A 24728-nucleotide genomic window follows, 5' to 3' on the forward strand; every position below is an offset into this window, starting at 1 on the left:
GCTCTATAATACACTTCCCCAACCGCCTCGCAAAGCAGGTGGCGAGCGCGCGCAAACAGCAAAACAAAAATGAAGCTGAGCGTGGGAAAGTAAACCAGGGAGGGAAGAAAATGAGCACAAGGAAACGATATGCATCGATTCCATCTGATCAATTTTTGATTCCGGTGTCCTTGTGTTTCATTATTATTATTTTTCTCACTATTTTCTCCTTCGTCCCCTCCCCTCCTTTTGTGGTTGTTGCCTGCAGACGCCTTCCAGTCCATAGACCTTTTTCTCGTGCTCCCCTCACCTCTTTTTTTTTGTTTCTCCTCTGTCTACATTATACCTCTCCATCTCTCTCCACGTTTGTCTTCGGCCCTCGTCGCATACTCGCCTTTTCGCTCCCACACTACACGCACACAATCTCCTCAAGAGCCACAGTGGGGCGTGACTCGCCCCCTCACTCTGTGCTTTCCCCTTAAAAATAAAAAAGGTTTCTCCTTCTTCTGCACGCATTCCCCCTCCCCCTATTATTTCTACTTTCCGCCCCTTCATTTCTTCTCCTTTTCCGTCTGGGTTTCAGCTTCATACGTCGATGAATAAAGGGAAACATTTCACTTTTTGTGTGTGTGTTTTTTCTCCTTTTCATTTTCCTTTTCGTTTCTTCCTTTTTTTTTTAGTGTGTCACGTTCGTTTCATCATTTTTTTTTTTCATTTTCGGTTTGATCGCACTACACTTTTTCTTTTTTCTTCCCCCCTCGCCCCTCTTCTTTTTTCTCTCGTTTTCCTTCTCTCTGTTTCTTTTATTCACCGGTCGGCACGCCGGCGCCGTTTCTCCAACGCGCCCACCCACCCCCCCGCCCGCCGCCCGCGCTACTCGAGCTCCTCCATGGCAGTGCCGTCGTCGTGCCCCTCCGGATGGGCGTCCTCCGTCCAGAGCGCGAGGTTGTCGCGGAGAAGCTGCATGATGAGGGCGGCCTCCTTGTGCTGCTCCTCGTCGAGCACGCTGGGGTCGCTGAGGGCCTCCTCGAAGGCCTGGCGCGCCAACTGGCAGCCGCGGTCCGGGCTCTTGAGGATCTCGTAGTAGAAGACGGAGAAGTTCAGCGCGAGGCCAAGCCGGATCGGGCTCGTGGGCTTAAGCGAGGAGTTGTACTGCATCGCCTGCGTGTACGCCTCCAGGGCCTTGTTCTTCTGCTCCTCCGTGTTTGTCTCAATCTCGGCGTAGTAGCGGTGGTAGTCGCCCTTCATCTTGAGGTAGTACACCTTTGTCTCATTGGTGTCCGCGTTGGGTAGGAGGTGCTTGTCGATAAGTTCCAGTATGTCGGAGCAGATATCGCTCAACTCCTTCTCGATCTGCTTCTTGAAGCCCTTGATGAGGGTGACGTTCTTGTCCTTTCTGATGTCCTCCTTCTGCTCGAGGGCGGTGATGCTGCGCCAACACGCACGCCGGGCCCCAATAACGTTCTTGTACGCCACAGAGAGTAGGTTGCGCTCCTCCGAAGAGAGGACGGGGCTTAGCTTTACCACACGTTTCATACACACAAGAATCTCATCATAGCGCTCGCACTGCTCCGCGAGCTTCGCCATGATTATCAGCTGCTCGCGCTTCTCAGGGATGGTGAATGCAGACATTTGGCCTTTTTTCGTTTCCCCGCCACTCGCTTCTTGGGCTCTTGCGTTGCTTTTTTTTTTTGCTTGTTTGTTTGTGTGGGTGTAACTGTGTCTGTTGGTTCGTAAGCCTTCGAAAAAAAAAACCTTTCAGTGCTTCCAGCGTGCGGCAGGCCAGTGGGACAGCGAGGCAGAAAAAGCGTGGGGAGGGAGCGGGAGATGGACGGAGGCCGGTGGCGGTGCTTCCGTGCAGTGGGCGGCGGTGTGGGGACTGGGGCCACACGCCCATGGCGTCGTTGAGCGGACACACACACACACATACCCACAGAGGGAGAGAGACGGAAAAGGAAGAGCACAGACGCGCGGCAGCAGAAAAAAGGGGCCGCATGTCCCTCCCACCCCTTTTCGCAGCCTCTCGCAGCTATTGTTATTCTCCCTCCGGAGTGACGCTTCACGCGCCGACTTCTACGGCGCGCCCTCCTCGAGGGGATGGAGGCGTCCCCCCACACACACTCCAGATAAAAGAAAAAAAGAAACGAAAAAAAAAGTACACTCTCACGGTACAAACGCAAGCAACGCACTCATGCTTCGTAAACGGAGGGAAAATGAAAATTGTCTATGGGTACCAACACACCGGGTGAACTGGTGAGGAGAGCCACACCCGCAGAAACAAAGGAACCGTACATAAATGTATATATATATATAGTGCTGGATACGTACAAATCCAGAAAACTAATGCGGGTGATGTTAGAGGGTGGGGGGTCAATGAACACACAAATACACACACAACAAAAAAGCCTTGACCTGGCAAAAAAAGAAAGCGGCAGAGCCAGAAGAAAAAAAAGCAAACGAAAGAGAAGGGCCGGAAGATCGCATGGCACAATCAAGTTCTTTTTTGTGCTTGGGGAGTCTATTTCCTTGTCACTTCAATTTACTCCTCGAGCTCGTCTCTCTCGTTTTCTAGTGCTCTAAACGGTAAACAAAACAGGGGGGAGTAGGATGGTGGTGAAGGTGGCATACATGACACCTGCTGTTGCTCTATGCTGAGGACGCGGATGTCGCTTCATCGTGCTGGTGCGGCTTGCCCCACTCTTAGCCGGTGGGCCTCACCACGACCCGGTCCGAGCGGGAACCTTCTCCGCACTCCACGACGTCCCTCCTCCTCCGCCCTCACTTGAGTTGAAAGAAACAAAACAAGAAAAGGGGTGACAAATAAAACGTCATTGACGAAAAAAAAAGTAGGGGGAAGAAAAAAAAAACGCGTTTTGGTGCTTCTATAAAATGTGCTCCACCGCCGTGGTGTCGTCAGCGTCATCGGTGCTGTTAGCGGCTGGGGCGGGTTGAGGCTTTCGACGGTTCGCCTGCAACTTCGCTGCGCGCTCCGTGCACTTGACAAGCTTCCGCAGCCGGCGCGCCACAAGCACCGAGTGCTCTAATGTACCCTTCACCGGGTTCACCAACCTTGCTCCTCCGGCGTCGGTGCTATGCCCCTCATTTAGGGCGGCTCCGGTGAGGAGGTGGCTCAGGGAGGCGCCTCGGCGCCGGAGGTGGTAAACGGTGTCGCTGCAGCGCTTCCATGAGGAGACGTGAAAGTTCGCGGTTGACGGCAACGCACCTACGACAGGGAGCTTGCGATCAAACTCCACGCACTCCTTATTGGCGACCACCATGCTGTGCTGAAAGGATGACATACTCAGCTGCTCCGGGTTCCGCACACGACTCATGGCAACATACAACAGATGCTCGCAGGGCCACATGCGGGAGAGCTCAAGATGCACGCGCCCCACCAACGTCAGCCCTTGCACCTTGTGCACGGTAAAGGCGTAGGCGAGGCACAACGGCAGCGCCACACTACTCAGGCTGTAGTAATTCGTGATTGGCCCACCCCCAACGTTGAACTCCCACGGAGGAACTACAACGGTCTCCCCACTGTGAAACCGCACGACAGGCAACAAGGGGACCTGCATTCCGCACTCCGTCATGCAGAAAATTCGGTATCGCTCCACACAGTTGTCCACGCGATCAGAGCGAAGGAAGCTAGGAATATTCTGAAGAGCGCATTCCACAAAGTCCACCACGGTGCCAATACTTCCGTTCACCAGGCGTGAGGTAAGGTTTGCACGCAGCAGGACACGGCACCCCTTCTTGAAGGTTACCGGTTGCGCAATCGGGTGTTTCTGCATTAACTTTTGAAGGTATTCCTCAATTTCGGGGGTGTGCATGCCGTCACCATTCGGCAGAATCTCAGTCACGGTGGCGCCAAGCTCCAAGTCGTTAATGAGCCCCGCAACCTCCAAGAATCGCTCACGCATCGCATCCCGCCACGTGGCACTCTCCCCCTGTGGAAGGCAAACACGCATCGCGTGCCCATCCTCGTAGACGCGGTAGAGGCAAAGCAGTGAGGCCTTGGGCATGTCCAGTGTCGCCTGCAGAAGTGAGCGCACATGCTTCGAGAACTCCTCTTCTTTGAAGTCCGATTTAGTACGCAGCAGGAGTGTGGCTGTGGCGTCCCACTTGAGGGAAGTAATACCCGTCTCTGGCACCAGCATGACGGCGTCCCCGGGGAGCCGTTGCAACTCCCGCTCATTCGCAGCGTGGACTTCCTTGTTTGTGGGAAGCAGATTCACCGCCGACTCCACCATTGTTCCAGCAGGGAGCTGTTGCACAGACTGCAAAAGGCTGTCTGGAACAACGCCCAGGCGCAGCTGCTGTAGGGAGTTTGCAAATGCGCTGTCAGGGACCTGTCTCACCTGTGTCTCGAGACGCAGCTTTACAAACGACTCCTGAAATAGACTGGAGCTGATAATGGAGGACTCGTTGATCACCCCAAGCTGCAGAAAGTCCCCACAGAGGATGATTTGCACCCCTCCGAAGGGAAGATCGGGCGTCCCCGCTTCCTCGCGCAGGGTTCGGTCAAACTCTTCAAACATTCGCTTCGAAAGCATGGATACCTCGTCCACAATGATAACGTCGTAGTCTAACAGGTGACTTTTGCGGAGAAACTCTCCCTGTGCGTTGACGCCCAGCGCATGGTGAAATGTAGAGCCGCCAATGTGGCACCCAGCGACCCCTGTCGTGGCCGTCATGGCGACACGTAGGCGTTCCGCCTGCAGTCTATGATTTAGCGCACGCAGCAAGACCGTCTTTCCTGTCCCTGCACTCCCACCAATGTACAGCAGGTGTCCTTTGAGGGCGAGCTCAATCACCTGCTTCTGCTCTTCGTTGAGTTCCACCGCCTGCAGGTCATCAGAAGGCTGGTCCAAGGCATCATCAATGTCGCCGCTACCTACGGCGTTAATAATAGCGGCATAACGGTTATGTGCCAAGTTATTGATTTTCACCTGGATCATCTGTTGAATCGCCTCGGCAGGATCCAAAATGGCGCGGTTGCGAAGGATAACACCTAGGGCACGTATGATAGAAACTGGCCAGTGCGCGGGGAGCGTCGCCGTCCCGTTGCGCATCTTCTGTGACAGCTGACGAACCACCTCCGGTTTCTCCAAGTACACCTGGCGCTTCTCATTGACACCAAACCCTATGCTCTTAAGGCAAAGCATTGACGGGGACACCTCCGAGGTCATACGGCCAGTGAGCGCATTATACACCAGCGTAGACCCCAGGCCCTGCTGCGTAGTTTTGCTTACAGGTAGCATCATCTCAAGCTCTTGCTTTGGCGCACGAGGCGAGGCCGCCGGAAGTCCTGTTTCGTCCAGCTTCCTCGCAAGCCGCTTCTGCTTAAGCTGCGCAGACGCCGGAGCAACACCCTGCAGCCTTGGCTGCGGTAGCTGGAGATTGCGTTTGCTTGCTGCTTTCATTTGGGCATCTGCGACGACTTCGACGGCGGTCGGGAGTTTAATGGGTCGCTTAGCCGCATCTTTGGCCTTAGGTGAAGACGCCTTCGGCTGCTTCTCTCCAATGAAGCGTCGCGCGTAGCTCTCGTAGCCCGTCAGTGCCATTCGCGCCGCGACCCCTGCGCACAGCCAGGGGACAACAAAGCGGCGCAGCATCGCAGTGAGAGTAACGGGGGCGGTGAGACGATGGGAAGGCAATCCAAGCAAAGCCACCAGCGGCAGGACTTTAAAAAAAAAAGAGCAACAATAAGAGAAAAAAAAACGCGTGCTTTGGTTGTCGGGGGAGGGAGGGGGCAATTGCTGGTCTATTTGAAAAACGCACCACTACTCCTTTCCTTTCTTCTTCTGGTTTTGTTATTTTCCTTTCCGGTTACAGGCAGTCCTCTCGGCCTTTCAGCTCGAGGCGACCTCTATGTCCTTCGGAAAGAGGAAAGCAGCAGCTACGGCAAACACCGAGAAATCAGGAGAGACGCAAATGTTTGTATATATTACGCATATATGCATATATGCATAAGCCGGAGAGAGAGAAAGATCGGCAACGCAGAAGAAACAGAGAAGCAGAGGAAAAAATTAATGGATTCCATTGCAGTTGGACTGTTGTTAATGTCATGACATGATATCTATTGGATTTGTCCATGCGTTAGTTGCACCGCCCCCTCCTCCCCCCACTCAGTCACCCGCGCAAGAGGTGATGCAAAGCGGAGGCAGAGAAGGAAAAGAGGAAAAAAAAAGACAGAGTGGAATCGTCTAAGCCTTACTTTTCCCCTACATGGAAAATAATGGGGATAAAAGGTACATGATATATTTTAGTTTTCTATGTACGCATGTATGTCGGTGTGCCGCTTTCGTGCTTCTCCCTCTCCCTCTCCCTCTCTCGCTATCCCCCCACGACAACCGCAACGCGTTCACAGCGGCCGCCGCTCTGCATTACCCCTCGTCGCTGCAACAAACCGACGAAAAGGAGGTGCTGAAGGCGCCTTTTAACTCGCCGCTCCGCGGGGGAGCGGCGGCGATGGACGGCGGCCGCCCTCCACACACACGCACACTTTTCCTCCTGCGTGGCGCAACCTCCAGAGGGAAAAGTTAGCAAAAGCAAAAAAAAAAACCCTCTCTATGATGTCACCCGGCGAACTTCCACAGGCATGGAATGGAGGGGTTGGGCTGAGGTGCGTGAAAGCGTGCAACACAAAAGCAAACAAACAGACAGAAACAACGGTAGTATTCCACACCTGTGGCAGCCGGTGGCGCCACCCCCTCAACGACGACCAGAAGCGACGCTGGCTCGCCTCCTTGCAGAGGCCCTTTGCGTGCCAGCGTCATCGTGTTTCGCGTGCTTCTTCGACCGCTGCCTTTGACGGAGAGCCAGCTTGCGTCGACTTGGAACACGCCGCCATGTGGCTTGGAAAAAGTGTGGCAAGACCCGCACCCCCTCAATGGGCGGCAGAGACTCATCAAAGAGCAAGCATTCCGTGGCGCAGAGAACCAAATCTCTGTGAAACGAGGACACCGTCAGCTGCTCCGGGTTCCGCACACGACTCATGGCAACATACAACAGATGCTCGCAGGGCCACATGCGGGAGAGCTCAAGATGCACGCGCCCCACCAACGTCAGCCCTTGCACCTTGTGCACGGTAAAGGCGTAGGCGAGGCACAGCGGAAACGCCACAATGCCCATGTGATAGTGGTTTGTATTCGATAATCCCCCGACAGAAAAAGTCGTGGGTGGAACGACGATCACTCTCCCTCCACCAAAGTCCACTTCTGGAGCCAAAGCGACCGGGAAGCTGTGCTCGTACTGAAGGAACTCGATGTAACTATCCGCGGCGTCCAGCCGCCCAGATTTAGTGAGGTACCGCGGCAGGCACTCCAGTTTCAACTCCTTAAAACCCACCACGACGCCAAGACTGCCATTCACAAGACCTGGGGAAAGATTGGTGCGAAGCATTACCTTTGCACCCTTCTTGAGTCCCAGCGGTGACATCATCGTGGAGCTCTTCGCGTAGAGGGTCAGGCTGTACTCGTCGACGTCGGTGTGCAGCCCTTCGGGGGACGCCACGATTTCCCTCAGCTGGACTCCCAGCCCTTGCGCCGGGAGCCAGGATTCCAGGTTGCGCAGGTGGCACGCCAGGTCTTGCTCATCCTTCTCATTGAGTTCGTGCGGAATACGTACCCGGAATACAAAGGCGTCGACAAACAACTTGTAGAGGACAACGTGCCGCTGGCCCAAAAGTGAAATTGTCAGACTAGAGGCATGTGGTACTTTTTTCACGAACTCAAACACATACTGTTCCAGTGCCGCGAGTAATTTATTCTTATCTACGGCGCTTGCGTCCCCGTGTTGGGCGGCCAGCATGTACGTTGCCGTCCAACGACCAGACAGCGACGGTGACTGGAGCTGGGCAGGGAACACCACAAGTTCCCCAGACAACTTCTCCAACTCGGTCTGGTTGATCGCATCAACTTCCTTGTTTGTGGGCAGCAGCTTTACGGCGGATTCGTCGTTCGTCATCATGGCCGCCCTACTCTCCCCAGGTGACAAGAGGGTGACCGTGTCCTGCAAGTCATGGGGGACGATGCCCCGGCGCAGCTCCTGTAGCTGTCGCACAAAGTGGTCGTTCCCCAACTGACGCACCGACTGTTGCAGCTTAAGCATCGCAAAGTTCCGTCGGAACACCGCGGAGTGCACTAGGGGCAAAGAGGCGATTGCCCCAAGCTGCAAAAAGTCGCCAGAGCAAATCACCTGCACCCCACCGAAGGGCAGCTCCACACCGTTTGCCCGCCGCAGTTGGTATTCGAGAGACTCAAATAGTTCCCGCGACAACATTGAAACTTCGTCCACGACAATTACGTCAAACGCGCGCAGTTCTGCCCGACGCGTGCATTCGCCATGGATGTTCACGCCAAAGCAGTGATGCAGCGTCACACCATCAATTCGTGTCGCCGCAATACCGGTCGTTGCCGTCATGGCAACCGCGAGTCCCTGGCGCACCAGCTCCTGCTTAATCACACGCAGCAGCAGCGACTTGCCCGTACCAGCCCCGCCTCCAATGTATGTGTTGTGCCCCTCGAGCACAAAATCCACAACACGCTGCTGCTCTGCATTCAAATCCTGATACGTAAATAATCGTTCCTCCAGCAACATGCTGCTGCTCGAACTGGACTCATTGCCGAGGGGTCCATCTGGGGACCCCACGGCGTCATCATTTGACACGACGCCCACGCCGCTGCGAGTTTTGGCTCGTTGGTAGTGTGTGCGAATTAAACCCCGAATCTCCTCCACCACCGCGCCCGCCTCTTCTCTTCCTGTTGTACGCAGAAGGACATGCTGCACCTGTCGGAAGAGGGGGCTCCGCCACAACGCCGGCCAACTCACCGCCTTCATGAGGAGTTTGCTTCGCAACTCAAGAAGGGCGGCGGGATCCACGACGTCAAGCTCCTGTGACTCGTGGGAAACACCAATGCCCAACACCCCCAAAGCTCGTACGCTCGCGGCGGAGCGTTTTACTACACGATGCGTAAAAATATTGTACACAAGAGCATCCCCGTCGTGGTGACCTCCTACCCTCGTAGTCGCCACTGTGCGCGGAAATGCGGAGGGAGGGGCGCGTACCGGCTCTTCCTGCAGTTTGCTTTCTCCACCTAACACGGTCATGGCTGTTGCCTTCTGCAGCTGACCGATACCCTCATCAAGTCGCTGCTCATGCGCTTGCCCTTCTTCCTTCTCTTGTGGCGCCTCACGGAGTGCCGCCGTGGCTTCACGAGAGCCTAACCGAGTCGTGAAAGAGGGCGGGGGACGACCTCCGCCTGAGGCGCCGACTAAGTCAGCGGTGCCACTGCACGGTCGCAGTCTTCCACTGTTATCGTTGCACGCCGCGCCGCTAGCCGGCCTCATGGAGCGCCAAGCCAGACATATTAGACGCGGCCTCTCACGTCTCCCCTCCTGCTTTGCCCTATCCTGCTCCACTTGCTTCCCGGGTGACTCAGCCAGCGTTGAAGCCGTAGGGCATGCGCCGTCGGCCACGCAGCCGTCGCCTGTTGCTATGCCCCGGCGCTGGTGCTGCAGAGCCACACTGTCACACCTCACTGCAAACGCGAGTTGCTGCCTCCGCCACGGCCGCCGCCAGTGAGGATGTGTGCGCACGCCGACGATCCCAGCCGACGCCTCCGCCCAAGGTGAAGCGGCAGGGACGTGCGGCGCCCCTTCCCCTGTCAGGGGAGGGACGTACGAGAGGAGGGCGGCGGGGACGAAACACTTCGACACAGGTGACAAAGACGGCAATGCAGCCTCGCGGCGAATAAGGACGGGCGACAGGGGGCCACTCACTCCACGACGGCTAAGGCACGCCAAAGGTGCCAAGAAGCTTTTGTACTTCAAAGCCGTTGAAACAAGCGACGACAACTGAGTCATGCGCGTAAATTCCCACGTCCTTTTTCGTTTTCTCTCTCCCTCTCTGTGTTTCCTTTATTCCCCACTCACACACTCCTCTCGTACGCCCCTCTTCCTAACAGCAGGGGCCTAAAACAATCACACACGCACACACGGAATCGTCTCCAGCTTCGCCAGTCTTTTCTCCGTTAGGACTATTTATCCTCCTCCTCAACCAGCACACACGACTCCCCACCTCTTCTCACTGTGTGAGTGTGAGTGCGTGTGCGTGGTTGTACGACGGCGGCCCGGATCCCTCTTCGGTCAACCTTCAACACCCTCTATGCAAAGCGACCTCTATGAATAAGTTAAAATAATATTTTGTTTAAGCAAGACAATAAACAAATAGGTCTTCCCCCGCTTCTTATAACGACCCCTATTTTGTGCCTGTATACGTGCGTGTGGGGAGAATTATCTTGTGTCGGTACGTGCAGCCCTTCTCCGGTCTGTGTCGCACAGCCGAGGCGCCCCGTGGGGCAGCGGCCCTCCCCGCCCCCTCCCGCCACCCGCTTTCACTCAGACGCCGAGGCGAGTGAAGAGGGGCGGGAGGAGGGGCTCGCGACGCTCCTTGTGTTTCCCTCGCCCCAACGCGCGCGCCCGCCCCAGCCTATTGTCGCCACTGGCGGCGGCGGTGATGGTGGCGTGTGGACGTTGTATCGAAGGCAGGGACACTTCGGTCCCTTTTGTTCCGCCGCTCCTGCGCCGCGTTGCCTCGCACTCCCCGCTCGCCGCAGCCTCCGCGCAAAGTGGACCCCTTCGGATTGACGGCGAAACGGTCGCCGAACGCCGTCCCCCGTCCGCCTCAGTCCTCTGCAGCGGGTCCCCCGTCTGGCGTTTTGTTTTTGTTTGTTTTTGTGTTTGTGCAGCAAGCGCGGTGCCAAGTGACACACAAACACGCAAGAAGAAAAATAAAGAGGACAAAAGCGACGAAGAAGCAGACGTAGCGACCAAGTCACATATACATACATTCACATATTTCTGAAAATATTGGCAAGAGCAAAGGAGGCATTTTTTAATTACACTTCAATCACACACGTTTTTCTTCGTCGCTGCAAGTGCGGCGCTACGGGCCGACACCTTCGCACGTGCAGAGTATTTTTTGCCGCTACGCGTAGCTACCGGCGGTGTTACGGCGCCAAACTTCGGCGCGCGCGGCTGCTGGGTTGGAAGTATACCGACTTTGTCTCGGGCCTCCTGCACGCACGGCGCCTGCCCAAAGTAAAGCCTGACTTCCGCCACCGAAAGCCAACGCAAACCCAAAGGAGCCAACTGCTGGCCCTCGGCTTCCCTCTTTGCGAGGCAGTGAAGCCTGGCACCACGGCAAGGTGGCCCTCGGCTTCGCCAGGGAGAGCCGGCCGCCGCGCAAGAAAGACAAAAGCCACGCACCCCCCACGCGAACATTCGCACACATAAGTAAGGACACTCGCGGTGGGAGTGCATCAAAATCAACCCCGTATGCGCCGGCCTCCGTGGGAAGGCGGCAGGCGCGTTGGTCAAAAAGACCAACGGAGGAGCCGCACCGCGTCCAGTGGGGGAGGGGAGGGGAGGGGAGGGGGTGGATGGCATTATGCAAACAGCAAACCCTCAAAAGACGAAGGCAAACAACAAAAGAACCCCCAACCGCCACTGAATAATTAGAACTACAAAACCAAAAAAGTGGAAGAGGGAAAAGGCGTTTACTCATACGTTTCCTCCCTCCCCCCTTCCCTGTTCCATGCGGCTAACGCGCACTGCCGTGGTGTCAAGAACCGTTTCGCCTAGCAGACGCATGCTGCTTGACGCACGCCGACAGCCTTGCTGCGTTTTCCAACTGCATCACTAGCGCGGCATCCACAACAATGTTCGGAATAGATCCACCTGGGTCCGCCGCCGCACATCGCACGAGACGAACGCCCCGGACGCCCGGCTCGCCCTCCACCTCCTCCGCTAAGACACCGAAGAGGAACACACGCCCCCTGCAATAGTTGGGGGTTGTCGGCAACTCCTCCGTCGCGTCCTCGCCAGCGCAGAGAAGCACAGAACCCTCCGACACCCCGCTGGTAAGCGGAAGCCCCAGTGCCTCGCACTCGGCCAGGTCAGGGTAGTACGCGGCCGCCTCACGCGTTACTACGTCGCGTGCGGCCACGCCCCACATCGGAGCGTGAAACGTTGTGCGGTACAACGTTACGGCGTCAGAAACCTTCTCGACTATCACCTTGTTCTCAATGCTCTTGTCCAGCTTTGCTGCGAGGCTCAAATCCTTCACAACGGCCTCCACATCACCCAGCGTCACACCAGGAACGAAGGAGATGGTCCTCATCGCCTTCCTGTCAGACCACGGCGTCGTCGTTGTCCAGAGGGAGGTGCCTTTTTTCTCGGAATGCAATTTCCATTCACGCAGGAGGAGCTCTTGTACAAAGCGCCTTGCAATCCTTTCCACCTCTGGGTCGGGCATAGTTTTTTCGAGCGCCGGCTCCCTTGCGTGTTCACAAGCTTCAGCGTCCCCGTTTGGCGTTGCGTTGTCGCACGACGGCGCGTGGCGGATGATAGGATCAAAGTCCCTCGCGTTGACGTACGGGCGCACAATGTTTGGCTTGGGACCAATTCTGCCCAACAGCGCCATAATTGCCTCGGACTTTGCAACGTGTTGTTTGTTTGCAAAGGAGTGAAATCGGTCGGGAAGGCGGCCTTTGGGGTCCACGTCGTGGCAGACGTGAAGCGTCAACGAGCCATCCGCCTCCTCAAGGCCCATGATGAGGTAAATGTGCGCCGCCGCGCGCTCATGAGACTCCGAGGCCATTGCGGGTGGAAGTGCAACGGCGTCATCTGCACACGCCACCCCGCATTGGGCGAAAGCCAGCAATCCGTTGCCATCATCGCGCCGCAGCCCAAGTGCCTCTTGCTGCGCCGGGGTAAAAAGGTTGGCGCAACTGACCCAGTTCAGCACCTCTCGGCAGGCAACGCCCCAGTGAGACGATTTGTAGCGCGTCAAAACCAATATCTCGTTTATGCCTAACGCCGCCACGCTTGCCCTCTGTGCCAATAGCTTGTCGTACTGGTATGCGTAGGAATTTTTGGCGTCCTTAAACTCAGGATCGTCGAGCAGCACGTGTTGCAGCGTTCCCACATTCGCGTGGGGGATGTTGGCAATAAAAAGCACGGCCGATTTTTTGGAGTAAGGGCTCTGCTTTTCCAACACCACCACGCCGCTCCGCCGCCTCTCGCGCACCACCCAGCCGTTCGACACTGATGCAAACTCGATGCAGCGAGTAATGATTGCAGAAAAGGGTCCCTCGGGTGTCAGTTCGTCGCGAAGGGCCTTCCCGCACGCATCCAACGCGGGAGGCCTCGCGTCCAGATGCCCGTCCATCACGAATTGCTTTTCCCCGCTTTCCCCGTCCACGACGGTTTGCTCAGCCAAACTGGCGGGTGCCTCGAGGGCGTGGTCCGTGATGGCGGCCAAGGGCGTCTGCGGACTCACTGACGCCGCGACGTGGGACGCGCCGCTGTACAGAAGCGATGCGGCCAGCAAGGGCAGCAAGACACGCTCCAGCGCATCCAGGAAACGCCACTGTGGAAAGAGAAGCTCCACCACGTGTTCCACCACGACAAGGGTGATCAGCGCGGTCACCACCTGCCGCGGGCTGCGCCAACCGAGGAGCGTTTCTAACCGAGAAAGCATTTGCCCACCCTCCGCTAGCTCCTCGTCGGTCATTGCTCCAAGGGGATACGTAAGTCCGGCCAGGAGCGTCATAATACAAAAAACCGGGAACTGCATCGTGCCGCACCTCGAAGCAAGAGCCAGGAGAAGCAGATAGAGGAACGTACCCGAGGGGTAACGCCAATGCCATAAACGCATGAAACGAGTAAGGAAGACGTCATAGGCATCCAACTTCGCTTCTTCTTGCCTCCGTGGCTCCCGACTTGACACCTCCTCCTCCGCTGACGCTCTGGAGGGGGAAGAAGAAGAGGGAAAGCAACAACTTCCTCCTCTTAGCATCCCACGCTCAGCGTCTGCTTTGGGCCCTATGCCCACCGTTGGCGCGCCAGCCGGCACAGGAACATCCGCGATGCAACCGCGCAGTCTGTTCCAGCTGTCCGCCGTCAGCAAGTCGCTCGTGTTCAACGCGGCGCGCTTCTTCCAGAGAAACGCAAGTGTTTCCCAGTCGCGCATAATCTCTTGGGGGTCGTCAGCGACAGCCAGCACCACCCGTGGAGATGTATTTGCTTCCTTTTGGGCCGCATGTTGCCTCGCCGCGTCTGCCGCGTAGTCCAGCGGGTTAGAGGAGTAAATAATGCGGAACTGCGCAAGATCCGTGCCGCGGTAAAAGAGACGATGTGCAAGTCGTTTATTTTTCTTGAGCCCCTCCTCTGTGCGTTGCTGAACGCAGAGGCGCTCTTCAAGGCTGCCAACGGTAACTTTCCATGAACGGTGCGAGCGGGAGGGAGTGGGTCTCGAAAGGATCGTCATATTTGTGTTTGTGTGTGTGTGTGTGTGTGTGGCTTTGCCCTCTTCCTGCTTACCCGTTTCATGCCGCAAGCACAGCGAGATCAATAGCAGGGATGAAAAGAAAAAAAAATGACGAGAGGCGACAAGACGACTATGTCTATAGATAAAGTGATAGTAATAATAATGACAGAGAGAAAACAGAGGAGCAAGGAGTGGAGCCCCGCGTCGCTGATGATCAAGGAAACAAAGGGCGGGGGGGGGGGGAACAGGAGACACGACGCTCCGTACCGCGTTTTGCTTCAATTCACAGCACTTCATTTCCGCCGTCTTTTCATCACAGTCGGGGTTGTGGGATGGCGGAAGCAAACAAAACATATCCCGTTGACGGATCGTCTAGTGTGTGCGTATATATATATATAAACTTTGCTTTACATCTGTGTCGTGTTCTGGAAACAGTGGAGGAAGGGATAGAGAGAGAAATCGAGAGAGAGAGAGCAGCGCTTTCCTTCGCCCTCCCTCTCACTCTCTCTTTGTGTTTACGCATCCTGCCTTGGATTCGTCTTCTCTACTGATAAAATGGCAGACAAGGCGTCATTGCGCTGTGCCAGAGGACGCAAGAGGCCGCGCCGCAAGAACGTTTCCAGGCGTTGATCAAACGGTATCAGTGGATTTGGCTGTTTGAAGTGGCACAGCACGCATAAAAATTCGATGAACCCGTCGTAAAGAAGCACAGTGGCTTCCTTTGATCTTCCTGTTGGCAACTGAACATCCGGGGCAGGATCCACGATGCTGACGTTGGCACGGCGGCGTTGTACCGGCATATCACGTGGGCGGGCATCTTGCTCGCGCCGCTTTTCCTCTTTAGCGGTTTCAACGCTTTTCTTAGTGACACTGAAGGGCATAAAAAGTTCATAGATCAAATTTTGTGAGATGTCTGTGCTTGTCAACATTGCATCCCGCAGCATCTGCAGCAGTTGTTCCCGCTCCATTCCTGACACCCCACAGACCTCCTTGCAGTACGAGTTAAAAAGCACCAGCAGAGCCTTGTTCTGCCGTATGAGAACCTGCTGCGTCTTCACATTGGCCCGGAGGCTCCGCATGACGTTGGATGGGTCCTCCGCGGCATTGGTCAAGAGGATAGGCGCTATATGCTGAAAGACAAGCTTTGTGAGGGCGTCTGCAAGCCACACCACACCGCCCGCCTGCGGGTTTCCCGCTTCCCCCAGCAGTGGGAACGCTTCATGTGCAAGGAGCACCACTGCCGCAAGGAATTCAGGGAAGTACAACGCAGCTGCAATCGGCGGCAGCTGCTGCCGGCCCACCAACTCAACAAAGGTGTCGGAGGCCCGGCTCTCCCTCCGAGGATCCGCAACTTCCGCCGTGACAAGGCAGAAGATTCTTGTTACCTGTTCCAGGTCGAGCAATGAGCTTTCCGTATTCTCCGGGTTCACGAGGCCAAGGTCCAACCAAAGCAGGCGCCAACTGCCAAGATCCAGGGCCGGCATCGCACACGACTCTGCAAGACTGCCGCGCTGCAAGAAAAGCTGTAGAAGGTCATGACTGCATCTGCCAAAGACGGACAACAACCGCGATTTATCAAGCTTGATAAATTCACTCTCGTTGTTCCATTCGTCGCTGATCTCCGCAGTGCTTTTTACCAGAGTCCCTGCACTTATGGCCTTACGTACCGCCAACCCTCGCTGCTGAAACATATTCTGGATGCATGGAAGCTCCATTGCAAACGCCCAATCACCGTCGCGCTCCAACCCGACCTGCAAGGCTATAGCCGACGCACGGCGCCCGGTAAAAACACCACGACTCAGTCCACTATACGTTTGTACTGGCACAAGACAGGAAATAGTAATATGCCACCGGTGCGCTTCTAGCGAGCGATGAAGCGCGAGACCGAGGGAGCCAAGTATGCGAGCCAGTTCCGGTGAGTCAAACGCCACGTTTGGCCAAAAGTTCCCACGCAAGATAAAAGGATGCGCCATAGTGTTAATTAGGGGCCTGCAGTAACTCATAAAAAGCTGCCATGGCGTGCGATCCTCTTCCTCCAGCTCTGCGAGAAACCTTCGTGCGATGGAGACTTCCCCATCTTCTGCCGGCGGTTTCTCGGTTGGCGCGGCTTCCTTAGAGGCCTCGGCAATACTGTTCTGATCTTGTCGCGAATAGGCCCCGCCGCTGAGGAGGTACAGCATCGCCTCTCGCTCAATCAACGCACTCTGTCGTGCCTTGTGGTTGAAGGGATGCGCGAAACGCACGTAGAGGAGTGCAATGAAGGTGAGTGTCGCACTGCGATCCCCCCGAGATAAGGCGTAGGGGTCAACGATTTCTAGCAATTCCACACGATCGGCGGGCGGCAGCGGTGTCATCTCCGTCGCCTTCATTGCGGCCTCGCGAAGCACAAGCATGCGTTTTTTAATATACTCGTCCCCAAGCTGCACTGCCCCCTCCATGAGTTCTGTTGCAAACTGCAGTAGCAGCGCCATACGCCCCGATGGCTTAAGATTAAGCAGATCACCAAAGCACTCCGAGTAGGTCGGAAACGGGCTCTCCAGCTGAACGTTCTGCTGCATCAGCAGATGCCGTCGGTTATCTGTGAAGTCCATGTGCATGGATGCCTTGTTTTTGAGTTCGTCGCCTGCGTGAGGCGCGACAGCCGTTTTGTTTTGGTACCGTGGCAACGCCAAGTAAAAGAGCAGTCGACTGAATAGCACCCCGTTGCGCACCTCATCTGAAAACTGATGAAATCGACTCGAAAGGGCGCCCCCCTTCAGGTCGTCGAGGGACTCCAAATCCTCTAGGCACCCGTTTGCCCAGTCACGCAGGATGTTCTGTGCGTCGGGCATATCACGCGTGGAAACAATGACAAGCGGTGCAAGCTTTCCAAACAGTCGTTCCTCGTCTGTGGTGGTGTCCACAGGAAGATGTGTCACCGAGCCGCTGAGGCTCCTTTGTCCATCGTTATATTCCGCGCCGTCTGAGCTCTGCGTTCCCGACGCCGACGCACCTGCGTCTGCGCGTGGCCCGTAGGAAGCCGACGCCGCCGCTGTCTCCCCCAACTGGGGAGGCCCGCTGGTAATGCTGGCACCCACCCCAGACGCCGTCATCTTGCGGGCAATGCGGCAGTCATCCGCGTACTCGGAGGCGGTTGTACAGGCACCACAGATAGCCCCAACGACCCGCATGACTGTGCGCTGCCACGGTCTGTGCCGCTGGCAGCGCAAACGAGACTTGAGCTGCGTGATGCGCCGTTCTAGCTCTCGCACGTCTAACTCCCGCTCCTGTAGAAGGTTAGAATACTGCAGTCGCTGCTCTTCGGAATTAAACAGACTCTCCTCGAGCTCGCGTGTTTTGCTCTTTAGGCTGTTGTTCTCACGCTCGAGTTTTTGCACGAGACTATTCTGAATGGCAATCTCCTGACGCAAGTAACCACTGATTGTTTCCATCTCCTGCAGTTTTTTTAGCATGACGTCAAAGGTGCTGAAGGCGCGCTTATTCAAGGGGGAGGTCGCGGCCTCCTCGTCAGTTGCGGGCGAGACGGAGGTGATAAAAGTGGCCCCCTGCGGCCCCACCTCCTCCAGATCCAACGGTTTTGCCGGGACCTCCTCCGTTGGTTCCGGCGCGGGGGCCGACGGTGGAGTCTCTTTGAGTGCCGTCTTCAAGAGAAAAGACTGTGGTTTCGCCTTGCGCTTGGGGAGGTCGGAGGATCCCTCGCGGCCTGTCGCCGCCGTCGCGGCTCCCTGCGACTCCGCAGACTCCGAGGCGATGATTGACACGGACTTCCTTCTTGCCTTCGTGTGCTGCGCCGTCTCTGCAAGCTTGAGGGCGACAAACCGGTTCTTGTCGAGGATGGTGTTGGGGCAGCCTGTCAGGCCCTCGTCCATGCCCGGAAAAAGCGGGATATCGCGAGCGGCGTGCTGCGCACCCGAAAAAAACGCATTGTACCTCGCGTCAATGGCATCCAGCTGGGCTGCGAACCGTCCCTCCTTCGCGGCGAGGCGCCACGCGGCAAAGCACTTCTGCTGACGGATTACGCCGTAGAGGCGGCGGAACCTCTTCTCCAGAATCTCCATTGCGACCTCGCGCCGACGCTGCCCAACCACGCCACGCCGCCACGTGCGCCACGCCCAACTCTTTAAAAATCCCTCCATATACCGCACATCTTCCTTTGCCTGCTTGCTCGACGCAATCATGGCTCGCTGCCGCACAAGGTTGAGGGGCAAGACGTACAGCTGCTCAACCTGTTCGCCAATGGCTCCCGCCTTCGGTAGCTGTTGCTCAAATAAGGAAAATTTCTCATATACATGCGGCAGCACATACCGCGTGTAAAGTTGCAGTGCCCAAGTCATGCCAGGCAGAATGGATTTCGTCTGATCAAGAATGCGCCACAGCAGCGTCACAGCAAATGCGGTTTCGACCTCGAGCATCGGTCGGAAGCAGCGTTCCTCGGGAATAGACACAACTGGCAAACACAGTCCTGGTGCACCATCGTCGTCGGACTGCAACTTCTCAGCCTCAACCAGCTCCAGCTGGGACTCTAAGAGGAAACGGACATATTTGGTGCCCTGCGCCAGCGACTCCAGTGGAAGTTCAATGATCTCATTCGAGCCCGTCGTGTGACACCGCAGCAGCGTCAAAAAATTTCGATGCAAACGACCAAGTACGCGACGAAAGGTTCGTTCGTAGAGCTCCAAGGACATTAAAATGCCACGCTCCGAGCTTGTAAGGAGAACCGCCGAAGACGCGGGCCCCCTGCCATTCAGAGTCACCTTCGGTTTCGTCTTTACCATCGCTGGCTTTAACTGCCCCGGGACTGGCGCCGACAAATCCTGCGCCTGCGCCTGCGCCTGCGCCGCGACACACTGCGCCTCCTCCTCTGTAAGAGTCTGCCGAAAAAAAGTCCAGAGCGGGCCTCGCAGTTCGTCCACGACCGCAGCAATCTCCTCCTCGTCTTGGCGGCACGCATTCCGTGCCTCCCACCACGAGAACAGAAGACGGTTAGAGTCGCGTTCTCGCTTCATCCACCGCGCCGCCTCCTCTCTGGACATCGCGAAGCGTTGCGAATAACCTCCCATGGCGTTTGCCCCGGCGGCAATGCCCAAGTTGGGCGCCATTAAAAGCCTTTTCTCGGGTAAAAAGTTCTTCTCCTCCTCTGGCAACACGCATGGTTGCTGAGTCTCTGGATCATTGAGAAACAGCGGGAAGACATTGGATTGACGATCTACCGCCACCTTCGCAAGACGCGCCGCCACTTTTTGCATGAGCTTCGGACGGCCCCACGTCATTTGCTTTGACGCCGTGGCAGTGGCATTCGCCGCAAGTGTTGTGGAGCTCGCAGACGTCGCCAATGTGTCACTGGTCCCATGAAACGCCTGTCGAGACAACGACGGCGCGTTCGTCGGCCGTGCATCGCTAATACTTGGCAGCGTGCCACGGCCCACGTCGGTTTCGAAGCACAAGGGGGTCGTCCTCTGCACCCTGGCCGTCTCGGTGGGCGGCGTGAGCGTCACGGGGACGGCGGGAATAGACGCGTGCGGGCGGTGCAGGCCCGGCTCCTCGCCCTTCGATTGCGGCGGACGGCTCATTGAACACACACTTCACCTCAAGCGGGGACACAACAAAATGAAGAAGTGGCAAAAAGCGACTGTGAGGAGTTACCTCGCCGGCCGAGTACACACATACACACACAGAGAGAGAGACACCTGCAAAGAGGAAAAGGAAAGGAGAAACCGCCGTAAGTTTCCATTCTCCGCTTTTCCGCTCGCAGCGTCTTCTTTTTTTTTTTTTTCGTCCCCTGCGACGCCGCTTCTCGACGAGGAAGGCTCAGCGCGAATGCCACCAGCCACGTGCGGCTACCTTGCGTGGATTGGCGTTGGAAAAAAACCAAAGAGACGTTGCGCGAGAATGTACGCCAGCACGACGAGAAACACGGCGACGGAGAGGCGCAGCAGGAGGTCATCCGTAGACTTCACCGACAAGAGTCTTCGCACCAGGCGCTGCGCCACCTCGACTGTCGCGTTAACGTCCTGGAGGGTGCTCTGGAGCATTTCCAGTGAGACCGAGGTCCCCGCCAGTTCGTCAACAGCCCCCTGCACCTTGCGCAGCTCCACGTTCAAGAGTGAGCGCGTGTGCAGCAGCGAACGCAATGCGTTGACGGTGTCGGCTGCGCCCTCCGACCTGGTCGCCTCCGCTGCAGCCACAGCCGTAGGCAGGACACGGCGAATAGCGGTGCGATGACTTTCCAGCTGCACAAGCAGCGAGGCCGGGGCGGCGGTTGAGTGACGCCCAAGTGGGTGCTTCTCCTTGACGGTCGCCAGCAACTTCGCCACACGCTGTGCAGCGGCGACGGCCAGAACTAGCGCGCCGTGCGTGCGCTGACCGTGACTCTCCTGGTGAGCCTTCAGGGCGCGATTGAGGTCAGCCACCGCAGCCGCCGCTCTTCTTTCAAGGGCGACCATAAACTCTGCTGAGAGTGCCCCGTCGTCGGAACCCGAGCCACCCAGCATTGCGGCCTAGATCCCCTTTGCGCGCTCAGCGTGAGAGGTGGAGAGGACAGGGACGCGGAACCAGCCCAGGGTTGCACTCACATGAGCAGTTGTTGCCTGACTTCCAAAGGAAGACACGCTCAGAGTCGTCTTCACACTATTGCATAGTGTTATTTTCTTTGCGCCTCCACCACCCCGCGCGCTCTCTCTCTCCCTTCCCGTCGCTCTTCTTTTGCACATCAGCTCCTTCCATCCTTATGTCCCCCCTCTCTCTCTATGGATTAAGCTTAAGTACGCGGGTATGTTTCGCTCGGAAATGTGAGGCGGTGGGAGGCAGAGCAGGGCGCGGAGACCCCATCAAACCGCCAATGCCATCCGTCAAGACCACAGCAAACACAGAATGGCGTGAACCAAACATATACATTTATATTTCTCCCTTTGTAGGTCTCCACCACCAGCACCAAACTGCATCACAAGAGCAGTTTATGAACGGCGTTTACGGGTTGGCGCCCTTTGAAGACGTCCAGGAGCAGATTTATGTCATCGCTTGCGTTGGTCGCACTGCTGGAGTTTGTCGGGGACCACGAGGAGGAGCCCCTACTGGAGCGGCCCTCGCAGTCAAGTGTCGTTGCCACAGACGGTGGCGACAGCGGCGATGGCAGGGACGTCTGGTTCCCAGAGGGAGCAGAGGAGGAGGCCGCGGCGAGGCGTTGCTCCAGCGCCAGGACTTTGTGCTGAAGTTGCTCAAACAGCACGTGGTCCAGCTGGCGCAGATACGACGCACTTGACCCTATTACGGATGACTCGGCTGAAATGAGAGACGTGTTCGGCTCCGTTGCGGTGGTGTTGCCTGGGTCCACGGCACACAGCCCCAGGGAAGAATTCATAGAGGACCCAGGCCGTCCGGCCTCTTCCGTTGCCACCAGCGGAGTTGCATGTGAGGCAGCTTCCCCCCTCGGCCAAGCCCGGGGTGCGGGAACGACTTGGTTCGCAGTCATCCTGCCCTTTTTTGCTTCAACCCGCAGAGAAGGGGACCACAAGCGATGGTGTTCGTGGCTATCCTGATCGGGTGCTTTTCGCACGAATACGCGTCTGTCCTGCGGGGGCCGCTGACGTTCCTGCATGACGCGGAGGACCTCCTTGTCCAGGGAACGTATCACGTGCCCGCGGGTGACGCGCCGAAGCCGCTCCACCAACCCCTGCGCCAAGCACTCATCCATATGCCGCATGTACGTCTCTAGCAGCTGCACAGTATGAACTTCCACGCGGCGCCGCCAGTGCTTTGGCAAGTGCTGTCTGCCGTTACATTTCCCCAATATATTTGATGGGTTGTCCTCAGCAGCCGCCTTCTCGCACTCACGCCGCGCCGCAGGGTGTCCCTGCGTCGATGCTTGTCCCCCAAACCCCTTTTCAGCCACGCCTTCAGCAGGAAGACTGACCGCCTCACTGAGGGCAGCTTTCAGTTGATTGATCTCGTCTTGCTGCGCCAAGGCCTGGGCCGCTAGCAGCTCTATCACGTGCTCGTAGCGGCTCATCATCTCGGGCGCCGTTTCCACCGTGTCGCAGCTGCTGCAGTCGCCCTCAGCCCTGCTCCGGGCGCCGCCCCACGGCGTGGTTTCAGCGCCCACTGCTGCCTGGCATGCCACGGGGTGTGGGACGCGCGAATGCGCATCGCCTGGCAGGGCCATTCATCCCAAGCCTTGTGCTCTTCTCCCGGCACACCACACACACGAAAAAAAAAAACAAACAAACACGCAGCCAGCATAATCGCATCGCACGCGGAAATCTGCGCGTGACAAGCCGCGCACTCAGACAGACACATATTTCAGTGTATGTCTGTCTAAGAAAGGGAGAAGCAGGCTGACACATCACTGAAGAATCCACGCCCCCCCCCCAAAAAAAAGGAACTAAGAACAACAGTCATCGTAACATCCAAAGGAAGCAAAGCGAGAAAAAAAAAGTGGTGGGGGGGGGGGGGAAACGAGACCCCCCTGTTTGCACCTACGCGGTGGGTTTACTTCCACACAACGATACGCTTGTCCTCGCCAATGGAGGCAAGCATCGGCGTCGAGTCAGAAAGGGTCCAGACGACACTGTGAACCGCCATCGTATGCCCCCCCACAAGTTGCTCGTCGAGCAATTGACCGGTGTCGAGTGAAATGAAGAGCACTGCGCCGTGCAGGTTGCCCAAGGCGCAGAACCTCCCGTCCGGACTTACCGCAAGGCGGGCAAGGTTTGTGGAACAGCGCAGCCCCTCGTCCTCAACGCGAAGAAGCTCGTGGGACATCTCTCGCACGTCACGCACACAGACGGCGCCGTCGCGCCCAAGTGACACACACCGCTCACCACTGGGGTCTAAGCGAACACACGTGACACCCTTCTGGTGGGCGTGCTTGATCTCCGTACCGTGATCATTTGTGCGGCGGTCCCACACCCAGATGCTTCCGTTGTAGTGCGCCGAAAAAATGAGAGAGCCACCCACGCAGATGTCATTGCAGCTGCTGGAACACATGATGGTTCTCTGGCTTGCGCCGCTTCGAGCATCCCAAAGCTTAATGGTGCGATCCGAACTCGCCGTGAAGGCGGTGTGCGCTGACTGGGAAAGATACGCCGCCACCACCTTCTCACGATGCCCCGTCAGGTCTACGCTGCGCAGGGTACGCATATCCCAAAGCCGGGCGACGCCATCGGCGCAACCAGCAAGTAAATAGTGGGAGCTGCTGTCCACGCAGAGCGGCACGTCGGTACTCGGGTGGCTGCGCAGCGCTTTCCCGGTACTGTACTCCCAATGACGGATGAAGCGATCTCCACCAGCGGAGACGAGCAAATTTCCGTTATCCGCAGCGCAGGTCGCGTACAACAATCGATCGCCGTGCGCCTGATTGATGGTGTACGCCTGACTACTCGGGACTGGAGCCTCCAACGCAGCAGCGACATCGCGTTGGGCGGCCACAGCGCCTTTCCCAACGCGACGTCCGCGAACTGGGTCGTCCGCCAGCGCCACTGCATCGAAATGCGTCGCTCCAACGGATCCGCCGCCGCTTTCCCGCTGCGTCCGCCGCATTTGATTCAACTTATCCTCGTACTCCAGGATGGTGTCCTGCATCCGCGCCATCGTATCCTTGGCGGCAAGCAGATCCTTGACGCAGCGATCCCGTTCGCTGATAAGCGTGTTCAGCTTTGGCCTAACCACGTTGTTCTCCTGTTTGAGTGCGGCGTAATCATTTCTTAACATCCGTAGCACATTTTCACGCTGTGTCTCTTGCTCCTTCAACTGCGCTACCTCTTCCCTCAGAGCCTTGTTCTCCTCCGCAAAGCGCTTGGCCTCGTAAAGGCTCTTGTAGTAATCCTTCTCCTTTGTGATGCTCTGCTGCACCTGTTTCTGCAGCTCCTCCACCTTTGCCTCCAGCTCTGCTTCACGGGCGGCAGAATTTATGACACCCGCCGACGTAAGTTCCAACGTTCGCACGTGCTGCATCAGGCCCCTGCATTTTTCGTCCAGCTTCGCCTTCTCCTCGACGAGCTCCTGGAAACGTTGTTGCACCCGCAGGAGCTTACTCTGCGTGATGTGGTGGGCGTCAAACACGCTCTCCGTGGGCTGAATCTCCGCGGCGTTGCGGAGCAGGACCTGCCTGTCAATCGCGGCGGCCCACGCCTTCATCGGTCGCGGCGGCGCGGGTCAGCGCTACGCGCCAGCGGTGCAATGAACAAGACGCCCGGTTGCCAGGCCTCGAATCTCGCCCAAGACGGCTGCCAAGGCAGGCGACGCAGCCACGCAAGAAAACACACGCGAAGCACAAGAGGAGCCAGAGAGAGAACAAGTAGTAAGAAAAATAATAAGGCAAGAAACGGAGGGCAAAAGCAGTCAGGAGGCAAGTGGGAAAATAATGGAGGTCCCCGCTCCTTCTGCGTCCCCACTCCCCCCCCGCAAACGTTCCGCCGCA

The 24728-nt window shown here is 57.0% G+C and overlaps 9 protein-coding genes across 9 annotated transcripts, besides 14 other annotated features; all 9 read right to left on the minus strand.

The window, feature by feature from the left end:
* Positions 1 to 474: 474 nt before the first annotated feature.
* Positions 475 to 553: a microsatellite.
* A 44-nt stretch (positions 554 to 597) lies between these two features.
* Positions 598 to 706: a microsatellite.
* Positions 707 to 821: 115 nt separating this feature from the next.
* Positions 822 to 851: a microsatellite.
* Position 852: 1 nt separating this feature from the next.
* On the minus strand, positions 853 to 1611 carry Tco025E_01892 (14-3-3 protein; the record flags this gene model as incomplete). Its single annotated transcript, XM_029368828.1, has 1 exon — positions 853 to 1611. The coding sequence occupies one exon, from the start codon at positions 1609 to 1611 to the stop codon at positions 853 to 855; it is 759 nt and encodes a 252-aa protein (XP_029231055.1).
* Positions 1612 to 1657: 46 nt separating this feature from the next.
* Positions 1658 to 1714: a microsatellite.
* A 177-nt stretch (positions 1715 to 1891) lies between these two features.
* Positions 1892 to 1914: a microsatellite.
* A 193-nt stretch (positions 1915 to 2107) lies between these two features.
* Positions 2108 to 2134: a sequence feature (A-rich).
* A 134-nt stretch (positions 2135 to 2268) lies between these two features.
* Positions 2269 to 2292: a microsatellite.
* A 569-nt stretch (positions 2293 to 2861) lies between these two features.
* On the minus strand, positions 2862 to 5594 carry Tco025E_01893 (putative DNA repair and recombination protein,mitochondrial precursor; the record flags this gene model as incomplete). Its single annotated transcript, XM_029368829.1, has 1 exon — positions 2862 to 5594. One exon carries the CDS (start codon positions 5592 to 5594, stop codon positions 2862 to 2864), a length of 2733 nt encoding a protein of 910 aa, XP_029231056.1.
* A 72-nt stretch (positions 5595 to 5666) lies between these two features.
* Positions 5667 to 5700: a sequence feature (GA-rich).
* Positions 5701 to 6290: 590 nt separating this feature from the next.
* Positions 6291 to 6320: a microsatellite.
* A 373-nt stretch (positions 6321 to 6693) lies between these two features.
* Positions 6694 to 9846, minus strand: Tco025E_01894 (putative DNA repair and recombination protein,mitochondrial precursor; the record flags this gene model as incomplete). The annotated part of the gene is made up of 1 exon (XM_029368830.1): positions 6694 to 9846. The coding sequence occupies one exon, from the start codon at positions 9844 to 9846 to the stop codon at positions 6694 to 6696; it is 3153 nt and encodes a 1050-aa protein (XP_029231057.1).
* Positions 9847 to 10697: 851 nt separating this feature from the next.
* Positions 10698 to 10727: a microsatellite.
* A 160-nt stretch (positions 10728 to 10887) lies between these two features.
* Tco025E_01895 (uncharacterized protein) lies at positions 10888 to 11265 on the minus strand (the record flags this gene model as incomplete). Its single annotated transcript, XM_029368831.1, has 1 exon — positions 10888 to 11265. One exon carries the CDS (start codon positions 11263 to 11265, stop codon positions 10888 to 10890), a length of 378 nt encoding a protein of 125 aa, XP_029231058.1.
* A 129-nt stretch (positions 11266 to 11394) lies between these two features.
* Positions 11395 to 11427: a microsatellite.
* Positions 11428 to 11605: 178 nt separating this feature from the next.
* Tco025E_01896 (uncharacterized protein) lies at positions 11606 to 14314 on the minus strand (the record flags this gene model as incomplete). Its single annotated transcript, XM_029368832.1, has 1 exon — positions 11606 to 14314. The coding sequence occupies one exon, from the start codon at positions 14312 to 14314 to the stop codon at positions 11606 to 11608; it is 2709 nt and encodes a 902-aa protein (XP_029231059.1).
* A 3-nt stretch (positions 14315 to 14317) lies between these two features.
* Positions 14318 to 14345: a microsatellite.
* A 411-nt stretch (positions 14346 to 14756) lies between these two features.
* Positions 14757 to 14788: a sequence feature (GA-rich).
* Positions 14789 to 14829: 41 nt separating this feature from the next.
* Tco025E_01897 (uncharacterized protein) lies at positions 14830 to 19884 on the minus strand (the record flags this gene model as incomplete). Its single annotated transcript, XM_029368833.1, has 1 exon — positions 14830 to 19884. One exon carries the CDS (start codon positions 19882 to 19884, stop codon positions 14830 to 14832), a length of 5055 nt encoding a protein of 1684 aa, XP_029231060.1.
* A 267-nt stretch (positions 19885 to 20151) lies between these two features.
* Tco025E_01898 (uncharacterized protein) lies at positions 20152 to 20805 on the minus strand (the record flags this gene model as incomplete). The annotated part of the gene is made up of 1 exon (XM_029368834.1): positions 20152 to 20805. One exon carries the CDS (start codon positions 20803 to 20805, stop codon positions 20152 to 20154), a length of 654 nt encoding a protein of 217 aa, XP_029231061.1.
* Positions 20806 to 21254: 449 nt separating this feature from the next.
* Tco025E_01899 (uncharacterized protein) lies at positions 21255 to 22472 on the minus strand (the record flags this gene model as incomplete). Its single annotated transcript, XM_029368835.1, has 1 exon — positions 21255 to 22472. The coding sequence occupies one exon, from the start codon at positions 22470 to 22472 to the stop codon at positions 21255 to 21257; it is 1218 nt and encodes a 405-aa protein (XP_029231062.1).
* A 34-nt stretch (positions 22473 to 22506) lies between these two features.
* Positions 22507 to 22537: a sequence feature (A-rich).
* Positions 22538 to 22798: 261 nt separating this feature from the next.
* Tco025E_01900 (Protein tipD) lies at positions 22799 to 24445 on the minus strand (the record flags this gene model as incomplete). Its single annotated transcript, XM_029368836.1, has 1 exon — positions 22799 to 24445. The coding sequence occupies one exon, from the start codon at positions 24443 to 24445 to the stop codon at positions 22799 to 22801; it is 1647 nt and encodes a 548-aa protein (XP_029231063.1).
* Positions 24446 to 24728: the final 283 nt, after the last annotated feature.

The sequence above is a fragment of the Trypanosoma conorhini genome (genome assembly GCF_003719485.1).
Source record: "Trypanosoma conorhini strain 025E chromosome Unknown Tco_14.4_contig_00068, whole genome shotgun sequence".
Taxonomy (NCBI): Eukaryota; Euglenozoa; class Kinetoplastea; order Trypanosomatida; family Trypanosomatidae; genus Trypanosoma; species Trypanosoma conorhini.